At 37.6% G+C, this 21,630-nt stretch overlaps 1 protein-coding gene and 1 long non-coding RNA gene across 6 annotated transcripts; one reads left to right on the top strand and one right to left on the bottom strand.

Moving 5' to 3' along the window:
* The first annotated feature begins 3,739 nt into the window (after nucleotides 1–3,739).
* Nucleotides 3,740–4,919, top strand: LOC148867909 (uncharacterized). Its single transcript, XR_016109180.1, has 2 exons — nucleotides 3,740–3,992; nucleotides 4,846–4,919. It is a non-coding gene; the product is annotated as an uncharacterized LOC148867909 (long non-coding RNA).
* An 8,162-nt stretch (nucleotides 4,920–13,081) lies between these two features.
* On the bottom strand, nucleotides 13,082–21,349 carry LOC148867908 (ABC transporter B family member 4-like). Of its 5 annotated transcripts, XM_088975134.1 has the most exons (15): nucleotides 21,036–21,349; nucleotides 20,849–20,925; nucleotides 20,635–20,711; nucleotides 20,067–20,499; nucleotides 19,470–19,524; nucleotides 17,899–18,074; nucleotides 17,542–17,763; nucleotides 17,163–17,401; nucleotides 16,405–16,930; nucleotides 15,996–16,269; nucleotides 14,912–15,795; nucleotides 14,453–14,719; nucleotides 14,087–14,350; nucleotides 13,714–14,007; nucleotides 13,082–13,620 (listed from the first exon to the last, which is right to left on the bottom strand). In XM_088975134.1, exons 4-15 carry the CDS (start codon nucleotides 20,421–20,423, stop codon nucleotides 13,255–13,257), a joined length of 3,924 nt encoding a protein of 1,307 aa, XP_088831260.1. In that variant the 5' UTR covers nucleotides 20,424–20,499; nucleotides 20,635–20,711; nucleotides 20,849–20,925; nucleotides 21,036–21,349; the 3' UTR covers nucleotides 13,082–13,254. The 5 variants fall into 5 exon arrangements, with proteins under 5 accessions (XP_088831260.1, XP_088831259.1, XP_088831262.1 ...); XM_088975133.1 differs by lacking the exon at nucleotides 20,635–20,711; XM_088975136.1 differs by lacking the exon at nucleotides 20,635–20,711 and having other exon boundaries at nucleotides 20,865–20,925.
* Between the last annotated feature and the right edge of the window lie 281 nt (nucleotides 21,350–21,630).

Below are 21,630 nucleotides of genomic sequence, written 5' to 3'. Positions count from 1 at the left end.
TTTGTTTAATATAGGAAATTATACATGTGCCCATTTTTTTTGTAAAATTTATGTATTTCTTTTATTTTTGTGTTTTTTATATTCTATTAATTTTTATTAGTTAATTATGACATTAAAGATTGACATATTTGATCCAAAAGTTGAACTAGTGGCCTCTACTAAACAAGAAAATAATTTCATTTTTGGTTAGTTTTAGATTATGTATTTCATTTTCATCATCAATAAAAATAATTATTGTTTATTACACTTGTTTTTAATTTAATTAATAAAAAATATAATAAATGTGTCTTCTTTTTTTACATTTTTGTATTTTTATATTTATTTCTATTTAAAATTTTTATTATCTAACTATCTTCATGGGTTGGCCAATGTGATTTAAATAGTTGAATTGCTTAGTCATCACTTGGATAAAGAATGGCTTATTATTATTATTGTTGTTGATGTTGTGATGATGATAATGATGCTAATACTATTGATGTAATTGCTTTGAGAAGGATGATGCATGGAATGCGTTTTTTAATGTGACGGGATTTTGCTCCTCACAAATGGGCGCCTCACAGGCACATCCACCGTGCATGGGGAACATCTCCCGTGAATAATAACTAATAAGTGCGGGAGATATTCCCAATAAATGATAGGATGTACCCGTGAGGCGCTTGTGAGGAGCCAGATATGAGTAGCAGATCCGGTCTCTTTTTTAATACTTTTGTTTTGTATTGTTTTTCAAGCGTTGATATAATTGCTTCGGAAGTAAAATGACGTGGCCCTCAATTAATACGAGAGAAAATGAAAATAGAAAGAAAGTTGTTTGTTTGGGAGGAGTAGATTTTATTTGGTAAAAACGAAATTAATTACTAGCAAGGGGAGATGGCCCAACTACTACAGATTACAAGAGTTCTCCTGGGAAAGAAAACCAAACTCCACCATTACATGATTTACTAGCCAAAAAGTGAGCATAGGAGACCGATGCTATGTTAACTAACATGCTTCCAAGTAAGATACCAGTGAAACAACTTTGAAACTGTTGAATATCACTAATTAATAAATAATAGTTCGAATATCAGCATCAGGATCTCTTTCTGCATTCAAAATGTTCATCAGAGTTGCGTTGTCTGATTCAACTCGAAGATAAGCCGCATCTTTTTGCGCAGCAAGCTTCAGTCCCAGAAGAATGTAATTGCACCTGCCATCCACCTTTATTATATCAAAACATGAGATCGGATATGCTCCTCTCATACATATTATACTTATAAGTTATTATTCACGGGAGATGTTAATGTACATATGAGGCGCTCAAGTGTGAGGAGCTGATCCTGTTCCTCAAAACGTTCGTGGGTCGCGCTCCTCGTGCTACTAGTCAAGGCTGGGCTATTCAGCCTCTCCTCCCTTTGAGTCAATATCTCCTCTGTTAACCTGTTGACATCTCGAATAATACAATCAGGTGTCTTGCAGAAGCCATTGAAGACAACATCATTCCTATTTTTCCATAATATCCAAGCCATTTGCGCAAAAATAAACTAGATCTGTCAGCCATTTGCATGTCAGAATTAATCATAGGCTAAGTTTTTGAACTTTTGAAAGGCTGAGCCTCTATCACTGTCCAAAAACCGAAAATTCGCAAGATGGTCGAACCACGAAGCCATGGAGAGAGGACACTAGAATAAGAGATGGTTTAGATCTTCTTCATTTTCTTCACACACAGGGCAAAGGGTGGGGGTAACCAAACCTCTTTTGGCCAAATTGGACTATTTTTTTAAGTGGAGGAAGCTATCATTGGGAAAGTACATTCCTCTAAGAATCTTGGACCATAGATTGCAGAAGTCACCAAGCCTGTCTTGCCAAGGGCTAGGTTAAAACACCCAATGTTTCGGAATCCTAAACCTCTCTCCTCACTAAAACACATTTGGGACCAGCTTACCCCAATGAACTTTCCTGTCATTTTCCTTTTACCCTATCTTTGGTTTGAAGGAAAAGGTAAGGAAAGGAAGGGAAAGACAAGAAAATCAATACAAAGATTGTAAATTAAAGGTTTCCCCATCTTTTCTTTCCTTTTCCTACATTTTCCTTCAAACCAAACATAGCCTTAGTTCTACCAAAATTTCCTCTCAGACTTTGTTACTGCGTCACAGAGGGATTGAGGCAAAAGGAAGGAAGCAAGACATTGTGAATATAGGAAGTGCTGAACTGACAGATTTAATTAGATAGAGCCCTTTCCAGTCCTGGATTTTGTTGTTGACTCTTTTTTCTGTATAGTGAAAGGCTTCAACTTTGTGTAGTTTCCACTTTATATGAAAGAGAATGAAGAAAGTAGGAAAAAGGTGGTCCAAATTCTGCATCATTTGTTTGGAATACAAAAAGTATAAATTTTACAACAAGTTAGGCATATATATACACAACTTTTATAAAAATGAGAATGGTGCTGATTTTATTTTCCAAATTTACCTATCATCTTTATATTTTTTTTTTCCATTGTTGTCATTCCATTAATAAATTGATTTCAAACGTGTCATGCAAAGAGCTGAATGGTAAACAATTGGAATGTGGTCGAATAGACTGATTTCTCATTTCCAAAACCGTCAATGTAATAAATTGGGAAAATTCCCAATCAGTACCATGTACTTTGGCTCTAGTGATCATTTGGTCCCTGAACTTTAATGAACTGTTAATGATAGGTATCGGATTGTCGCATTTTGAAAATTTAGGTACTGAATTATCACATTTTAAAGTTTGGGGACCAAATTGTCACTTGAGCCAAAGTAAAGGGTACTGATCAGAAATTTTCCCTAATAAATTTGCAAAATATATGTATAGCATACACCATGGAACTCACTAAAAGGGGAGTCCCGATTTCCTTCATATCCTATCATAATGTGCTAGGTTAGCCTCACACCATTAAACTCTTACACGTGTGAACTGATTAACGGATAGTGGGAGAACTTCCGTTTCTTTGCTTTTTATTTTTTTAAAATATTAAAAACATTAAAACAAAAAGGAGAAAAAATCTTTTTCTCCTTCACTAATGGTTATGACTTATGGGGACGATTTCTCTAAACTCTCTTTCTACAACAAAGGAAAAACAAAGTAAAATTTGTTTCTAATTTACAACAAAGGGCAAACAACAAAATTTATTGTTTATTTACATCATTGCATGTTTCCTTTCTCCATTTCTCTCTACAACAAAAAGAGCCTCCCATCATGTGCTTTAATTTTCTGATGGGTTTACAAAAAGAGGCTTTTGTATTTGGCTAAGTCTATCTCTCAAAGTGCTTGCAGTGCTCCAAAACAATGGAGAAAATAAGCTCCCAAACTTGTCTAGATCATCATTGTTGCGTCTTGAGTGGACTTAGGCATCTCCTTCTTCCTATTCCATTTTTAACGCTTTGCAAAAGCATTCTCATAGCAAAAACAGAGAACATGGGCTAGAAATTTTTACTTAGATTTGGTTTCTTAAAAAGAAATGGCGGTAAACCCCATAGTCTCGAGATTCATTCCATTTGTATGGTGGGGTTAAAAATTCTAAGGTGGGCTGAACTGTCATTCTCCCAAAAATCGATGAATTACACTGGCACTCCACCTGTAGAGTGCTAATTGTGTGATGCTGATCTGTCACATTACAGGAGATCCGGACTCCGAAAAGGATGTTTCATTCTTTATTGGCATTCATCTTCTGTATCAACTTCAAAAGATATTATTTTCAAATGACTTCTTTATGGTCTTGAATCAAGGAAAATCCGTGGATATTCCAAGTAAAACAACTCCTACTAAGGATTTGCTTGTTAAGCATCTTCATGGAAGATCTAAGTCATCGTCAAAGCAATCTATTTTGTCAAGGCGCACCAGCCACAAAAAAGAAGGCATGATAGTTTCCCAAGTCTCACTCGACAAAAGAGTTTGAGGAAGGTTTTTGAGAGGCCTCACTCCCAAAGCTCCTTTCCAAGTCCAACTTTCAGTTCTACATCTCCGAGTTGAGGGATTATTAGCCATGAACATAGGTAAGTTCCAAGTATTAAATCTACTAGAGAGGTTTGCAATTAGAACATTGGTTTGAAGACGAGTGCTGTTAAGCCCACCTCATTACCTGCAAGGAAGTGTATCCTTCAACCTTATTGTAACTCCCTTTATTTGTAGATGACAATGACAACCTATTTATCTCCTCCTTTAATTGCTTCATCTTTCTTTGAGAGGAAAAAAGCTTGCTTCATCTTTATTTTTCTCCTTACCAGTTTATAGTGTTTACAGAGTCTTCTTCAATGGCCAAGCAGTTTCATGCAAAAAAAAAAAAAAAAAGGAAAATAAAATAACTAAGCAACTCCACAAGTGTTCTAATTGAACGTGAATCCACAATAAACCCTGTAACTATCACAGTTCACAAGATTAACACTGAATAACAAATAATATAAACTGCGTAATCAGGTCTTTCCCCCAACTACCAATCCACAGAAATGGTTTCTGATTTAGTGAATTTGCATTTACATTCAAAACAGCAGTTAATATAAATAAAGAATACGAGCAGAGCTCCTGTTTTTGTATCGAAAAGGAGGGGGGAACTTTAAAAAGGTGAAAATGTGGAGTCCCTGCTTAATGGTGTGCAGCCCCTGTTTTGGTGTCAAACACAGAGAGGAAAGAAGAAGAAGATGTACATACCTTGTGTTTGGTTCGAATTGGTTCACTCACTGCTCACTGGTAGAGTGTTTTCTTCAGGATCAAGGCTTCAAGCTTGGCTCGCTTCACTATTCTTGGTCTATTGGTTGTGTAGAATTTAGTTTTTGTTGAATCTGGTTGCTGGTGAATTTTACAAATTTTGTCTCCTGTTTGACAAAACTCTACTTGATGGTCTCTTTGTAGAATGCCGTGTTTTCTATCGGTGTTGATACATTTGCAACTGAGACAAATGGAACAGTCCTAATTCAGAGTGCCAAGGAGGTTGTATATTTAAGGAAGACAGCTGTTTTGCTTTCCTTCATGAATTTTTTATCTCCATTAGCTAATGCATGAACAAATAAAGCTCTCTCTGTGGTGATTGAAAACTTCTATTTATTTAGTTTCTACATAAGTAGGTATTGTCTCTGATTCATGTATTTGGATGATAATGCTACAGTAATAATTGAGGCTTCATTTTGTTGTTTCTTTCTTTTAAGTATTGTGGTGAGGGGCACATTTATGAGTTGGAAATAGTATCAGGGGCAAAATTCATCACCTCTAACTGTACTTCATGAGTTTTTCTTTTTGTGTATGGAGTATGGACAGATCTCATATTACATGTATTTGGCTTTATCATAGATATAATGTTAACTTTTATGAAGATAAATAATAGAAATTATGAAAAGCATAAAAGGCAGAAATTATAGAAAAAATCATCGTAATTGTAGAAAAACATGGAAAAAAAAAAAACAACAGAATTGCAGAAACAATAGGAATTATAAAAATACATTGAAACAGTAAAAAACTAATAGAAATTACAGAAATTAATGCATAGTTCGTCCACCCATTCCAGATCTGAGAGAAGCTCTAGTTCTTCAATGTCATAAATTTCAATTAGCTCGACTAGGTGTTAGATCGGTGGCTTTTTTGAAGCAATTCACAGTTAAATCACATGTCTTCAAATCATGCTAGATCAAGCTTATTTTGTACAAGAAGAGGCAGATTTGAATGCTGGAGATGGAATTCCTTTTACATCTTGACTTAAATGGCAACTCATCTGGGATTAACGGAGCTTCCTTTCTAACCTTCACTTGGATTGTCAAAAATCATGTTGCAATGGCATTTAAGAGGTTGACATACGCATTCCACAGATGGTAGCTTAGGTTCATATCTGAAACCTGCTGGAATTCAACAACCTGAGTAACAGTGCTTAATCGAGAGATACTTTTCTAAAGCTTCAAGAAGACCTTCTTTGGCAATAGACGTTCAGGGAGAGACCTTCGACTTCTTTGATTTCTTCAAGCATTTGAGACCAAGATTCATGAATCATGATTACTTTAGGCCATGTTTAATTTGGGAGTGCTTAAAAATAAGTGCTTATTTGAGTCAGGACTACACCATTAAGCACTTATTGGTGTTTGGAAAATAAGCCTGAAATAAGTTCTTATTTAAAAATAAGCACTTGTTTTTTAAACCCAAATTTCCAGCTTTTTTAAGTGCTTACATAATAAGTACTTATTCAATTCTTTTCTTCCAAAATTATGGATGTTACTATAGATGTCAGTATTTCGATGAGGGGACTCAAATCTGCCCATGACATGTTCGAATACCTTGAAAAGGTTTAACAACAATCGAATATGTCTAGGCAATATCAAATTGAAGTTGATATTTTCTCTTGTGTTTAAGGGGAGAAGCAGCTTCAGGAATACTATGCTGGGTTTGTGAACTTTTGGAATGAATATGAATTGACTCACTTTGGGGATCTCTCTATAGACTGTTGTGTGAAAACTATAAAGAAACATCTCAGTAAGAGAAAGACTATGCATTTTTTTATGCATCTAAGATCTGATTATGAAACCCTACACTCTAGTATACTCAGTAGAGAGCCTATACCAGATCTTGATATATACTTGGTGAGTTATTAAGGGAGGAAACTCATCTCCTCACTTAGTCTACACTTGATCAGAAGAATGAACATGAAATGGATACTGCCTTCTTGGCCACCAAACAGAAGGGGAAGAGGGATATCTCGAAGATGCAATGTTATGAATGCAAGGAATATGAACATGTGGCATCCCATTGTAAGAAGAAAAATTTCTGCACCTACTACAAACAACAGGGACACATTATTGTGGAATGCCTAGTCAAGCCCCCCAAGAAAGGACAACATAAGGCTTATCAAGCCTCAGTTGAACCAACTCCAACTGATACTGCATCATCCTCATCAGCTCACAAACTAGATGCACAGGGAAATTTGATTGAAGATAAGATTCGTGAGCTCATATCCTCGGCTATTTCCTCTGCTTTTTCTGCTATTCGATTAGCTGGTAAGTCTGCTTATTTGTGTTCTTCTCCTTCACACATGTGGCCCATTAAATGTGACCAGCCCAAAATCGCTCTCAACCACCTATACTGTTGGCCTTCATCAATGAAAGTTATCCCTTTGGGACCTTCATGTTACCAAGTGAGATGTGTCACATTCCCATCTTCCAATTAATATTTATTATTCCTAAAACATTTATCCAATGCAGGGCTTGGATCAGCCACATTACTATTAGGGCAAGTGAAATAGAGATAGATGTATTTTAGTGGGACTTCATTTACAATGACAAACTTGTATGTGCAATGCACATGCCCACCACTAGTAGTTAAAAAAAATGTAAATCTGAACCAGGTGCAAGTTTTGCATCCGGTTTAGATTTGCATTGCAAACAAATGGAGCTCATAAAAGAGTAGAAATCTGTTGAATTAAAAAAATATAAAAGAAAAGTAGTTTCTTGAAGAGAGAAGGAGAAGAAGAGAAGAAGAGAAGTTATAAAGAAAAGAGTGCAATAATCTAGCCGCCCCCTTCACTTATTATTTATACTAAAATAATAGAACAGTACAAACACAACTATGCCCTTATAGGCGGCAAAACATAAAACAACATATATAACACTCAAAAACATAATAAAATTTGGACTCACATAACTACTATGGTCCCCACCTCCTATCTAACAACTAACATAAAACATCTACTTAGAAAAACATCATAAAACTAATTAACCTTCAACACTCCCCCTCAAGTTGGGAGTAAATGTCACACATTCCCAACTTGCGTAGATCATGTTCAAGCTTGTTCTTTGCCGCCCCTTTAGTGAGAACATCAGCCAGCTGCAACTCTGAAGAGACATAAGGCAAATGAACTTCTCCGGTTGTTACCCTTTCTCTTATAAAGTGTCTATCAACTTCAATGTGTTTTGTCCTATCATGCTGAATTGGATTGTGGGCAATATTGATTGCAGCCTGATTGTCACAGTATAACATCATAGGTTCCTTTGCTTTCACCCCAATCTCACTCAAAAGAGATCTAACCCAAATAAGTTTTGAGACACCATGAGCCATGGATCTATACTCAGCCTCTACACTTGACCTTGCCACAACTGCTTGCTTCTTACTCTTCCAAGAGATCAAGTTTCCACCTATAAAGGTACACACTCCTGATGTAGACCTCTTGTCATCTAAGTATCCTGCCCAATCTGCATCTGTAGAGGATTCTAGCTTCAGATTCTCATGATTTGAGAAAAGAATGCCTTTGCCAGGGTGCTTTTTTAGATATGCAAGTATTCTCTCAATAGCTTCCCAGTGCTGAACTCGAGGTGCATGCATGTACTAACTCACAATATCGACAACATAAGAAATATCTGGTCGTGTCATACACAAATACAGCAGTCGACCCACCATTCTTTGATATCTCCCCACATCCTTTACCAAATCACCATCCACACCATTAATTCTGTGATTTGGATCAATAGGAGTGTCTGCTGGTTTTGTCCCCAGCTTCCCAGTCTCTCGCAGTAGGTCAAGTACATACTTTCTCTGTGAAATGAAGATCCCGTGCTTGGATCTTGCAACTTCAATCCCTAAGAAGTATTTGATCTCACCAAGATCTTTGATTTCAAATTCTTGCTGCAATGATTTTTTGAGATCATCAATCTCCTCTAGATCATTTCCTATCACCACTATATCATCCACATACACAATCAGAATTGACACCAGAGCATCTCTCCTCTTCACAAAGAGGGTGTGATCAGACTATGTCTGTGTGTATCCAAAACGGATGAGTGCCCCTCTAAACCTGTCAAACCAAGCCCTAAGTGACTGTTTCAGTCCATATAGAGATTTTCTGAGTCTGCACACCTTTCCTTTACCAACATTTTCATAAAAGCCTATTGGAATGTCTATATATACCTCATCTTGTAAATCACCATTGAGGAAAGCATTTTTTACATCAAGTTGGAGCAAGGGCCATGAATAGGTGGTTGCTAGAGATAAAAGGATACGAACTGAACTCATCTTATCTACTGGTGCAAAGGTTTCTAGATAATCAACACCATAGGTCTGAGTATACCCTTTTGCTACCAACCTTGCCTTGTACCTCTCTATCTTGCCATCGGCCTTATACTTCAATGTGAATACCCATCTACATCCGACTGTCTCCTTGTCTGGGGGGAGATCAACTATTTCCCAAGTTTGGTTTTTTACCAAAGCATCCATCTCATCTTGCATGGTTGTTTTCCACTCAGGTTTGGAGAGAGCCTCAATAACATTCCTAGGTATAGACACAGAATCCAAGGAAGAAAGAAAAGCACGGTAGGAGGGTGATAAAGCACTACAGGAAAGATGGTGTGAAATGCAGTGGGCTGTACACTTTCTCTTCCCCTTACGAAGTGCAATGGGAAGATCAAGGTCAGTGGGATCAGTTGCAACAATAGTGTTAGGGATAGAAACATTATCATTAGAAAACATAACAAGCTCAGGCTTAAGAGGAATACCTGGAACTATATCTGTCGAATCTGGAGTTTCAGAAGGACTGACAGAGAGTGGTGTGGGTTGAGGATGTGTGGAGTCAACCATCATCTGCCGGCATTGATATTTCTGTGAGGCTGCCTGTAGTGGCTTAGGTAATGAAACTGGAGGTGTAGGTGCTGGCTGAACTGATGGAGGCACCACAGAAACAGGAAGAGGAACAGATTGTGAGTTCTCCTCCCCAAAACTCTCCCCCTGAGGAGAACCACTCAAGAAGAAGAATGTGAATTCAAAAAATGTAACATCCATAGTGACAAATCTGCTCCTCGACACTGGGTCATAACAGCAATACCCCTTTTGGTTCTGAGCATACCCAAGAAAAACACATTTCTTGGCCTTAGGATCCAATTTCTTGCGATGAGGGCCAAGAATGTGAACAAAAGAAACACAACCCAAAACCCTCAGAGGTATATGAAATATCTCTCCATCTGGAAAAAGAAGGCTAAATGGCACCTTAAACCCCAAAGTCCGTAAAGGAACACAGTTAATTAAATGTATGGCTGTAAAAACTGCATCTCCCCAGAATTGCACAAGAACTGAAGCACACACCATAAGACTCCTTGCCACCTCCACAATGTGTCTGTTTTTCCTTTCAGCAACTCCATTCTGTTGCGATGTATATGCACAACTACTCTGATGAACTACATCATGTTCTAAGAGATACGTGGTCAGGTCCTTCTCAAAGTACTCTCTAGCATTATCTGATCTAAAAGCCTTAGTTCTCACTCCAAATTGTGTGAGAACCATCTGGTGGAACTGTCGTACTAAGTTTGGAAACTCATCACGTGATCTCATCAAATATATCTAAGAATATCGTGTATAATCATCCACAAACAAGAGAAAGTAACGGAATCCTTCCATGGAAGGAATTTGATATGGCCCCCATTCATCAGTGTGAACAATATTAAAAGCAGAAGTACTTCTTTTATTAATTGGTTTAAAAGACTTTCTACAATGCTTTCCTAACTAACAACTCTCACACTCCAAAGTAGATAACTGAACAGACTCAAACAACTTTGGGAAAAGAAATTTCAAGGAACTAAAAGAAAGATGTCCCAAGCGATTGTGCCAAAGCATAATCTGGTTCATTGACTCTGACCCACTACTACTGTTGCTGCTAACATGATGGCCCTGATGTCTCGAAATCTCATCCAGAAGGTAGACTCCATTCACCTCACGACCATTCCTAATCATCTTCTTTGACTCCAGATCCTACTAAACACAATTACCAGTAAGAGAGGTCACAGAACAATTCAATTTTTTTGTCAAAGAACTAACAAACAGTAGGTTGGTATGAACTCTAGGGACATGTAAAACAGAAGACAGAGTTATATCATTGGTCACTCTAACTATCCCCTTCCCAGCAATGGGCATATGTGAACCATCTGCTGTAGAGACTCTATCTCTACCAGAGCACAACTGATAGGAACTGAAAATGGTAGGGGCATTAGTCATATGCTCAAATGCTCCTGAGTCCATAATCCATGGAGGTCCCTCCTTACCTGAATGGATGCAAGATTTGCAGTTGCATATGAACTACCTGTATGTGCAAAGGAAGTGGTGTAGTTGGCTCCTGCATTATGCTATCCATTTGGAAGGATAGAGCTGGGTGAATCTTTCTTACTCATAAGCTGTCCAAACCTCTCCAATTTTGTTCTCACTGCTGCTACTTAAATGGATTCCTAATCAGTTTGGGAGAGAGGGGTTGAAGAGTCTCCTGTAGTGGTTATATTTGCATTTACCTTCTTGTTTCTTATCTGAGCAAGCATAAAATTTGGATGAAGCTTCCAACAAGTGTCCCTGGTATGCTTAGACTTCTTGCAATAATCACACACCAAGTCCTTCTTATCTTCCCTTCTAGTCTCACTACTCCCCCTGTCTCCATTTGGCTTAGGTTTTGTTGTACCAACCATAGCCGACTGGTCAATCCTAGGTTGTCTCAGCATTACATTCCTCCGACTCTCCTTTCCAGAGACAAAAGTATAGGCCTGAGAGAGTGTGACACCCTCCCTAGAAAGAATATGCTGCCTAGCAATGTCAAATTCAGGGTTCAGCCCTGCCAAGACTCAAAAACCCTATTCCTCTCTACCAGTCTATGATAAGTTGTTGCATCATTTACACTTTCGCATACCACAGTTTCTAAGTGATCTATTTCCTGCCATAGGGTTTTTCAGCATGGAGAAATATACAACAAGAGGTTTCTCCCTGTTTCATACTTATCACCTGATTTCTTAACTGATAGGCTCTGGCTTCATTTTGCTTATGAGAGTAGGTTTCAGTCACTCCATCCCAAATCTCCTTAGCAGTATTAGCCCATAGGAATTTTTTTGCAATATGAGATAGCATAGAATTACATAGCCAGGACATTACCATGTAATTCTCCTACACCCATCGGGAAGAGTCTGTATCAGGTTTCTTCTCCTCCCTAGTGAGATACCCTAATTTTCCACAGGCGCCAATAGCCATCTTAGCTGATTGTGCCCACTTTGAATAATTTGTACCATCAAGTTTTACTGTAGTAACGATCCTAGACCAAAAAATATCACTACTACCTCCAACACCCAGTCCCACAGTACCGATAGATTTCTTCTCGGTATTCCAATTCTTCATCTTACTTCAAACAGTTCAACAGTAAGAAAAAAATAGATTGGAGACCTTCAAAAAATAATTTAATATCACACACACAGAAACCAACCCTTCTGGAAGAAGAAAACCCTAGTTGGAGGGAAATCTCTCTCCTCCCCACACCTCCCAATAGAGAGAAAAGTGAATCGATCACTCCGAGAGGCCCAGAAAATTCCAGAAACCAAACCGCCCTCTTCAGAAAATCAAAAGAAAACTAACAATACCTGGGCACCCAAGATCAAATAAAAAACAAAGAGTCCAACTTTTCTGGGACTCTTCCCCGTACTCCAGTTCTTCCTGATTTTGATGCCGAACAGTAGATCACCTTCCTGATGTCTAGATCCCACCAAAAACTCCAAGAATTGGGCAATCTATAGTAGATCAATCAGCCATTTACTACTTCATGCAGTCGGCTGATCTAGGGCTGCATGAGAATGCATCAAGAAACCCTAGCCGATGCTCTGATACCAAGTAGAAATCTGCTGAATTAAAAAATATAAAAGAAAAGTAGAAGAGAAGAAGAGAGGAGGAGGAGAGAAGGAGAAGAAGAGAAGTTGAAAAGAAAAGAGAGCAATAATCTGGCCGCCCCCTTCACTTATTATTTATACTAAAATAATAGAACAGTACAAAGACAATCATGCCCTTATAGAGTGGCAAAACATAAAACAGCATATATAACACTCAAAAACATAATAAAATTTGGACTCACATAACTACTGTGGTTCCCACCTCCTATCTAACAACTAACATAAAACATCTACTCAGAAAAACATCATAAGACTAATTAATCTTCAACAAAAAGGATACACTTTTATGTCCACATGTTGATACATGAGCCCCATAACATGTATAGCATCAAGCGCAACTTGTAGTAGGGTGAAATGCAACTTGCAAATTGCAATGTCACAACACGCAAGTAACTTGTTTGGTGTTAATGTAGAACTTGTTTTAATTCGTACCACAAAAATGTCCCTGGAAAGTTTTCTCCCTCATATATTTATATTGATTGGCCAGGTATAGATATAATAGAGATTGTAGACCACAAAGATTCACCCTCTAATTTTACATCCTAAAATAATAAAAAGAAAAAGCAAATAAAATCTGCATTCTTAACACTAATGAAGAATCATAACTAGAAACTCATGTAGATGACTCATTAGCAGCAGCCATGTAAATTGCAGCCAAAGACGCATAAACACCATCTTTGATATTGACTAATGTTTCATGCTTCCCTTTCTCAGCAATGACTCCATTCTTGATCACTGCAATCAAATCTGCATTCTTAATTGTGGATAATCTGTGAGCCACTACAACTGTGGTTCGATCCACTATGACTTGGTCCAATGCAACTTGGACCACTCTCTCAGATTCAGCATCAATTGCACTTGTTGCTTCATCAAGTAGTAAGATCTTTGGCCCCTTCACTATGGCACGTGCAATTGCCACACGCTGCTTTTGCCCACCTGACAATTGGACTCCTCTCTCTCCTACTATTGTATCATACCCCTGTATTAGTTTTGACAGATAAACAAACTAATTATTTCTTTTGTTTCAGAGAAATGATGAATTGAGCACAGTTAAGTGTTACAGTGTACCGACATGTTGCAATCCACTAATGAACTTGTGGGCATTTGCCAGTTCAGCTGCAGATATAATCTCAGCTTCTGTAGCATTTCCTTCCTTTCCATATGTAATGTTGGCTCGGATGGTGTCATTGAATAAGACAGGTTCTTGACTCACCAAGCCCATCTGCTGCCTCAACCACTTCAGCTTAAACTTCTGAATATCTATTCCATCTAGAGTAATGTGGCCTGAACTAGGATCATAAAATCTCTGCAACAATGATACCACTGTTGATTTCCCACATCCACTTTCTCCAACCAGAGCGACTGTCTGATGGACAAGAGATTCAGATTATTAGTACAGTATGATCATTTGAATTAATAGATTCTAAAATGTTGATAACAATTACCTTGTTGGAATGGATGGCCAAGCAAAGGTCTTGAAAAATTTGAATGTCAGGCCTTGTTGGGTAATTAAAACTGACATGTGAAAGTTCAAGTTCTCCCTTCACATTTTCTAAAATTAATCCAGAGTCATCACTTGGGTCTATCTTGGACTTCTGGTCAAGAATTCCAAAAATGGAAGCAGTAGAAGACTTGGCTTTGGTGAAATCAGGTGCAAAAGAACTAGATTGAGAGATTCCAACGGCTATCATGAAGAGTGCAAAGAAAACCTGCAGAGCAGGAGATTTGCAATAAAGAAAATCAAAACCAGGAACTCATCTCAAAGGACTAGAATAATTTACATCATGAATGTGGATGGATGGGATACTTACACGGAAAACATTCCAAGGTGTTGTTTTTCCATCCTGAACAAGCCGTGCTCCAGCATAGAAACTGGTTGCATAAACACAGTACAGGAAGAAAAAGGACAGCCCAAAACCAACCCCACTTACCAACCCTTGCCTCATCCCTGTTTTCAATGGGCCTTCACATTTCTTTTTGTACAGTTGCATCACCTTCTCTTCTGCACAAAAAGAAGCAACTGTTCTAATGCTCCCAACAGCATCTTTAGCAACTTGGCTTGCTTCTTCATACATCATCTGCAACATTAATTTTTACATCATGTTCAACATAAACCAAGGAGGATACAGGTTTAGTTTGAAAAATAGTCACTAAAAGGCCTCATATGGACTTATTTTTACATATTTTGTTAACTTTGTGCACTCTGATATGCATTTTTTCCTTCTAAATGCATTAAAAATATAATGAATCAACACGAGTCTAGATCAAACCTTTGCATCTGCACTAAATCCTTTGACGAACTCAAATTGGGCCAATCCACTAAGACCTATTAGAGGCAGCAAAGCAAGGATTATAAGAGACAACTGCCAGTTTGCTTGGAAAGCAATGACCAAACCCACAATTGCTGTTGCAGCATTCTGCACGAGCAGGGCAAGGGAATCCCCTACCAGACCCCGCACGGTTGCTGCATCTGCAGAAAGCCTTGCACCAATGGCACCACTCATGTGATCGGGGTCATCAAACCAACCAACCTCCATGTAAACCACCTTTTTGAAGCACATTGATCGGACCCTTTCTATTAACTTACAACCAGCTACTGAAAAGAAGTATGTCCTTGATGGAAATGCCAGTAATGATACCAGGCCAAGGATAACAAACATGATAGCCCAAAAGTGTGAGTCCTTCTTAAGTTCACTTGACTGCATAAAGAATGTCTTTATTACACTAGAGATGAATATCCCATAAACTGGAAGTATTGCACCACTGACTCCTGCTGATATCACTCCAAGTACTAGGACTGGGATCTCTGGCTTATTCAGATAGGCAAGGCGCCAGAGTGGGACTGTCACTGGCTGTTGAGAAGGTGGTGGAAGTGGGGTATGGGATTCTATTACTGCAGTGTCTTGGATATTAAATCCATTGGGTAGACCAAATGAGGCTGAGAACGAATGGCGGCTGCTGTTTCCAACCCCCGATGATCCCCTACTTATGGAGCGTAATAGGGAAATACGACTGCTTGAATGCCTCTGAGAATCCACTATAATGTCTGGCTCTACATTTAGTGCTTGATGTTCTGAATCTTGGTTCACTTCTTGCAACTGTGTTAGATGGCAGTATACTCCATTGGGATCCTTGAGCAACTCAGAATGAGAGCCTGATCAATTGACAACTATTAATCGATGTAAAGCTATTTTCCCATACATTGATAAAATCAATTTAGTAAATTAGTAGGTAACCCTCATGCCTAAGAAATTCTTATATGACTACAGAACAAAATAGAATCCATGAAATTGACTCTACTGGGAAAGCTCACCTGGTATGGTAGGAATTAATGAATCTACATATTAAAAATACCTTGTTCTACAATCTTTCCTTGATGAATGACAGCAATCATATCAGCATTCCTAACTGTAATCAAGCGATGAGCAACGATGATGGTAGTTCTGTTGACCATAAACCTGTCCAATGCCTCTTGCACAATTCGCTCAGATTCTGAATCAAGTGCACTTGTTGCTTCATCTAGGAGTAGGATTCGTGGTTCTTTTAGAATTGCTCTCGCTATAGCAACTCTTTGCTTCTGGCCTCCAGACAGCTGAACTCCATTCTCACCAACCAAAGTTTCCAGTCCCTGAATGGAAAAAATGAACACAGTATAATAACAATAAAATGTAAAAGAAGTATTATTTCTTCAAATTGATTACAACAATGTTAGAATGGCAATTAAATAGAGATCAAAGTAACCAAAGTATTCCAAAATTAATACCTGAGGAAGTTTATCTATGAATTTGTCAGCATTGGCAAGTTCGACTGCAGATCTGATCTCTTCAAGAGCAGCACCGTCCTTCCCATAGGTTATATTGTCTTTAATACTAGAAGCAAACAGTACCGGTTCCTGGCTAACGAGCCCGATTTTGCCCCTAATCCATTTAAGCTGAAACTCCTTGAGATTTATTCCATCAATGAGAATTTGACCAGCTTGAGGATCATAAAATCTCTCTATCAGATTGATCACTGTCGACTTTCCACTTCCACTCTGTCCAACCAAAGCTGCAGTTGTGCCACTGTGAACGGAAAGAGAAAACCCACTAAATATCTGCTCAGTTGGTCTAGCCGGATAACTGAAGTAAACATCCCTCAATTCGATATCTCCACGAATATCATTCAGAAGCTTCCCCTTGTTGTCATAGGAGTCTATCTCTGGCTTTCTCTTGATTGTCTCAAGCATCTTGAATGCTGCTGCTTGCCCTGCAGAAAATGCGCTCATGCATGGAGATGCCTGACCTAAGGACCTGGAATGCAGAAGGAATTGGATAATGAAAGAAAACCTTAATAAAGCATAAACAATCAAAATCATACTATGCAAATGCCATAGACTTGGAGACTACAAACATGTATATATGTATATATGTAGAAACAATGAGCAGACATCTTCAAGTTTTCTTGCATTATTGGATTAATAATTTGATATCAGAAGTGGGGGGAAAACCATCCAAGCAAAAGAAGAAGAAATTTGCAACTTACAAGGCACCAGACAAGACAGCAACAATTACATTAACAACTCGCCCCCCTGTATAGCCTTTATCAAGTATCAGCTTTCCACCATACCAAACTGCCAAAGCATAACCGCAGTATATGATGAAAAAGACAGCACCAAGGCCTAACCCAACAGCCAAACCCTCAAGAACACCGGATTTATATGCAGTCCTTAGTGACTTGTTATATTTAGTTATAGCTTCCTTCTCTCCAGTAAATGAGGCGACCTGTACGTATATAGTCATAAAAGAAAGAAAGTTTTACAATTAAATATATATATATATATATATATATATATATATATATTAATGAACATCAGTTTCACTTTGAGAGGAGAAAAGTCGAAATTTGCGAGCTGAGCGCATACCGTTCTGATAGAGCTGAGTGTCTGTTCCACAACTATTGCTGCCTGTGAGTAAGCAGTTTGTCCACGGGATGTCATCTTCCCTATAACAATGGACATGGCTGCACCAGCGACTACAAGAAGAGGAATGGAAGATAACATGACAAGGGTGAGAAGCCAGCCTTTGGCGAATGCTACCACGAAGCCACCCACGAATGTCGACATCAACTGTATAAACTTGCCAACCTGCAACATGCATTGACAAGGAAGAGAGTGAGGAAATGAATTTTCCGTTCAATTAATATTTCTTAACCTAAATCAAGTATATAAATGGTGAAAATGTTAGGAAAAGAAATTCGCTAACTACTCTAAGAGGTCTACCTTCTCACCGATGGCGTCTTGAATCAGAACAGTGTCACCGGACATCCTTCCAACAACTTCTCCTGGGTTTGCTTCTCTATCAAAGAAACCGATATCTTGCCTCAATATCGTTTTCAGGTATAAACTCCGTATCCGTGCAGCCTGTCTCTCCCCTGTGATCATCCAACAAGCCACCTCTGCAAATAATAAAAGTTTTCTCTCAGTGATAGTTCTACCTGTTGACATACAGATACTGTACCACAGCCATTCCATGGTAGAGCTGCAACTCGGGCGAGGGTGCTCATAAAAAACCGAACCGAAAAACCAAAAAAATATTAAAAAAACGGTTAACCGAACCGATCAGTACGGTATTTTTGATAACCGAATGATCGATTCAGTTTTCAGTTAATCTAGAAAAAAACCAGCTTAAATATATATAGTATGTTATATATTTATTTATAATATGCAACTGATTTAATCAAGCTTTTGTTAAAACAAAAGTTGTTAAGTATAAAAGTTAAATTTGATTATATAACCATAACTTATGTCCCTCTCTTCATTTTTACACTTATAGCACGTTTCTTTATTCTAGTGTAATGAAAAGAAAATACAAATGAAAATGTCATTCTTGACCCTAATAAAATGTGGATAATCATTTTATTCCATCAGTTATTTTCTTTGTTCAAGGAGGAGGATACACTATTATAGATGAAAAGATTGAAGACCATGCATTGTTCTCTTTCTTCTTCTTCATTGTGTTGAAACCAAACATTAATTGTTAGGTAAATTTGGAAACTAAACATTGATTCTTTCTCAAAGTTTGGTATGACATATCAAGGGTAATTTGGGAATAAACATTGGCCCATGCCCTTAAACATTTTTTTTTTATTTGGTTTAGGTCATCACTTGATCATTTTCAAATAGCAACACAAACAATTCTTTACATAGAAGATTAATTAAGCAAATTATAGTAGATATTTTAGTAAAATACAAACTATAAGATAGGTCTTAGTAAATCTATGAAACTGCAGCGAATGTTTTAGTTAATAACCCTAATAAAAACTACAAAAATATATGTAGAATATTTCATAGTTTCACTAAATTACAATGGAAATTGTTCAGTCCAAAACATTTTACCACATTTGAAAGTAAGCCCATTTTTGTTGGTAATTTTAAAATGTTTAAGCTTTGAAACATTAACTGTGGAATCACCAACATATATAGGTGGGAGTATGTGACTGATATGGACAATAGGATTGAAAATATAACCACACCCCAGTGGGTCCCCTATCTGATGACATTCTGGATTGACCATTTTGATTATTCTTTGTATAATTGGCCATTTTCCTTTCAAATTGATTTTTATATTCGATTAACTGGTTAAAATTAAAACTACAAAATTATAATTGAACTAGTTAAAATTATAATTGACCATACCACCGCCATCTGTTTGCATTTCTAATGTCCATTCAGGTTGGTTGAGGTTGCCAACTTACCATCAACTAAAAACATTAATTTTCATTTTTTTCTATTTTAATGATTTATCGTTTTACCCTGTCCTAAGAGAAAGAGGAGTGGAGAGATGAACTTACGCAAGAATGCTGCTACAGCGGTTCCCGCAGCCAAGTAGATCAGTTTGAGACAAACCTGAACATAATATATAATAATCAGAAAAGAAAAGTTGTTACTGATTGAGCCCATCTGAGCTTAAGCATTCCCAAGTGAAGAAATAAGAAGAAATTATATTTGGTTGCAGAGAAATTAAACATATTTGATTTATTTCAACGAAGACAATTTACGCTTACAATAGTGGAAAGATAAATGAAGGACGATGAGATTTTCATGTGACACATACTCTCATGTCTCCATGTTTGAATCAGTACTGTTGTATGGCCCGGCCAGTTCAAATGGTTGGACCAATTGGCTCACCAACACTCGGTAAAACTGAATCTGTTTTAATTTTTTTTTTAAAGAACTACTCAATTTGTTTATAAGAGCTTGATTGATATATATGTTCCTGTTTCAAGGTAAAACACTGACACATCAGTGCAATATAGGCTATATATATATATTGTTTGGGTGGGAAAACTATGATGCAGAAAAAATATGGTATTAGAATTAATTCTTTTAATTAAATAGGCTTTAATTAATTAGAATGTAGTAATACATACCTAGTACATAGTACATACCTTGGAAATTTCATGAACCACATTGTTGGTGCCCTGGGTGTGTCCAAAAGAATCGATCAACTGGCCAAACAGTAGGATGACGAGGGGCATGGACACCCCATTTGCAATTCCAGATATTGTGCCCACCACCATCATTCCCATGTCTGTGCCATCCGCAAAGGAGAACAATTTGTAGTATGGGATGCTCTTCTTCTCACTCCTCTCATCTTCTTCTCCTTTCTTTTTCTTCTTCTTCTTCTTCTTCTTCAAATCTTGTTTTTCATCTCCACCATTTCCTGTCTGAGGTGGGTGGTGATTCATCGCAACGGCGGCCTCTTGGTTTGTATTTGTATCTCCCCTCCTCTCTTCATCATCCATGTTGCCAGCACTCGCTTCTATTCTATGTTCTGCTATTTCTCAGCTTGGAATAACGGAACCTAGCCAAATCATATAACTGCAAAACACTATAATTTGAGTTCTCTTCTTATAAATGATGATTCCACACCAAAACGAAGAAAAATAAAAAAACAATCAATCTTTACTCAAGTAACTAACGACACCAGAGAAAAGAACCGGTGCATCTTGGCACCTGAAAGTCTAAGAGTACGAATTGCAGAAACAAATATCTGCTGCTGCAACTTTTTAGGAGAATATGGTGATACAAACCTTCACAAACAACAAGATCAGTGAAAACAATGAAAAGATGGAAATTAGAATTATCAGATTGCTAGAATCTGACAATTAAAGAGAAAAGTAGAGGACAGGACAATTGGACATCATTTTCAATTAAGAAAAACAGAGACCTCTATCATTCATTACTCTGCAATTTCGCCTTCCACATTAGCATTACAAAGTCACCATTTAATACCAGCAGAAATCACTGAAAAAAACAAAACGACCATAAACATAATGGTTGACTGTTGCCAATCCTCTAAGATGTACATTTTCTTTTATTTTCCTAATGCAAGCTACTCTGCTAAAAGAGTGTACCTTGATGGAATTGCGGAATCTGGGGGGTTGACACCTTTCCTGATTTCTTCGGCTTCCTGTTTAAATTCTTGGTACTTATTCTTCTTTTTATTCAACCCAAATATTTATATGTGCTTATCAAAGAAATTATATATATAGGGTGCTTTGTAGGAGTTTCCGTGGGGAGCAAGCAGTACTACAGATGTACTCGAGTATCACAAGTCAAAGAATTAATGAACGGATAATGGAAGATTCCGTTTTCCCCTACTCAGAATTTATCGGGCCTTCAGTTGGTTCTTTTACAACAATAGCTAGTTTAACTTAGTGCAGCTGCTGAGTAAAGCCATAGCCGTAAGATATAAACTTCTCAAAGGCCTAGTTTTTAATGAATTATATATGAAACAAGCTCATAGTCATATGAATTGAGGCTTTATAATTAGAGTAGTACTACTGTACTGATGTGGGTCATGCGCCATTAAAATGATTTTAAAAGCTGCAAAGTCAAAATGAAGCGCATGCGTCGTGGAGAGAAGATATATAGATGTGATGTGAGCTCTGGTTATTAGCCTGCCGTTAGAGGCTAGAGCCGACGGGGTGAACCCGGATCTTCTGCTCT

Source organism: Nelumbo lutea, chromosome 3, assembly GCF_056320005.1.
Source record: "Nelumbo lutea isolate HS-2025 chromosome 3, American lotus-T2T, whole genome shotgun sequence".
NCBI lineage: Eukaryota > Viridiplantae > Streptophyta > Magnoliopsida > Proteales > Nelumbonaceae > Nelumbo > Nelumbo lutea.
The sequence above is the reverse complement of the archived record's forward strand: the minus strand, read 5'-3'. Positions and strand labels throughout refer to the sequence as shown.

Coding starts and splice junctions, on each gene's coding strand:
- LOC148867908 (XM_088975134.1), bottom strand. CDS start 20,423: ATGGATGATGAAGAGAGGAGGGGAGATACAAATACAAACCAAGAGGCC. Junction 19,525..20,066: donor TGGTTCATGAAATTTCCAAG/GTATGTACTATG, acceptor TATTATGTTCAG/GTTTGTCTCAAACTGATCTA. Junction 13,621..13,713: donor TCATTAGTGGATTGCAACAT/GTCGGTACACTG, acceptor AAACTAATACAG/GGGTATGATACAATAGTAGG.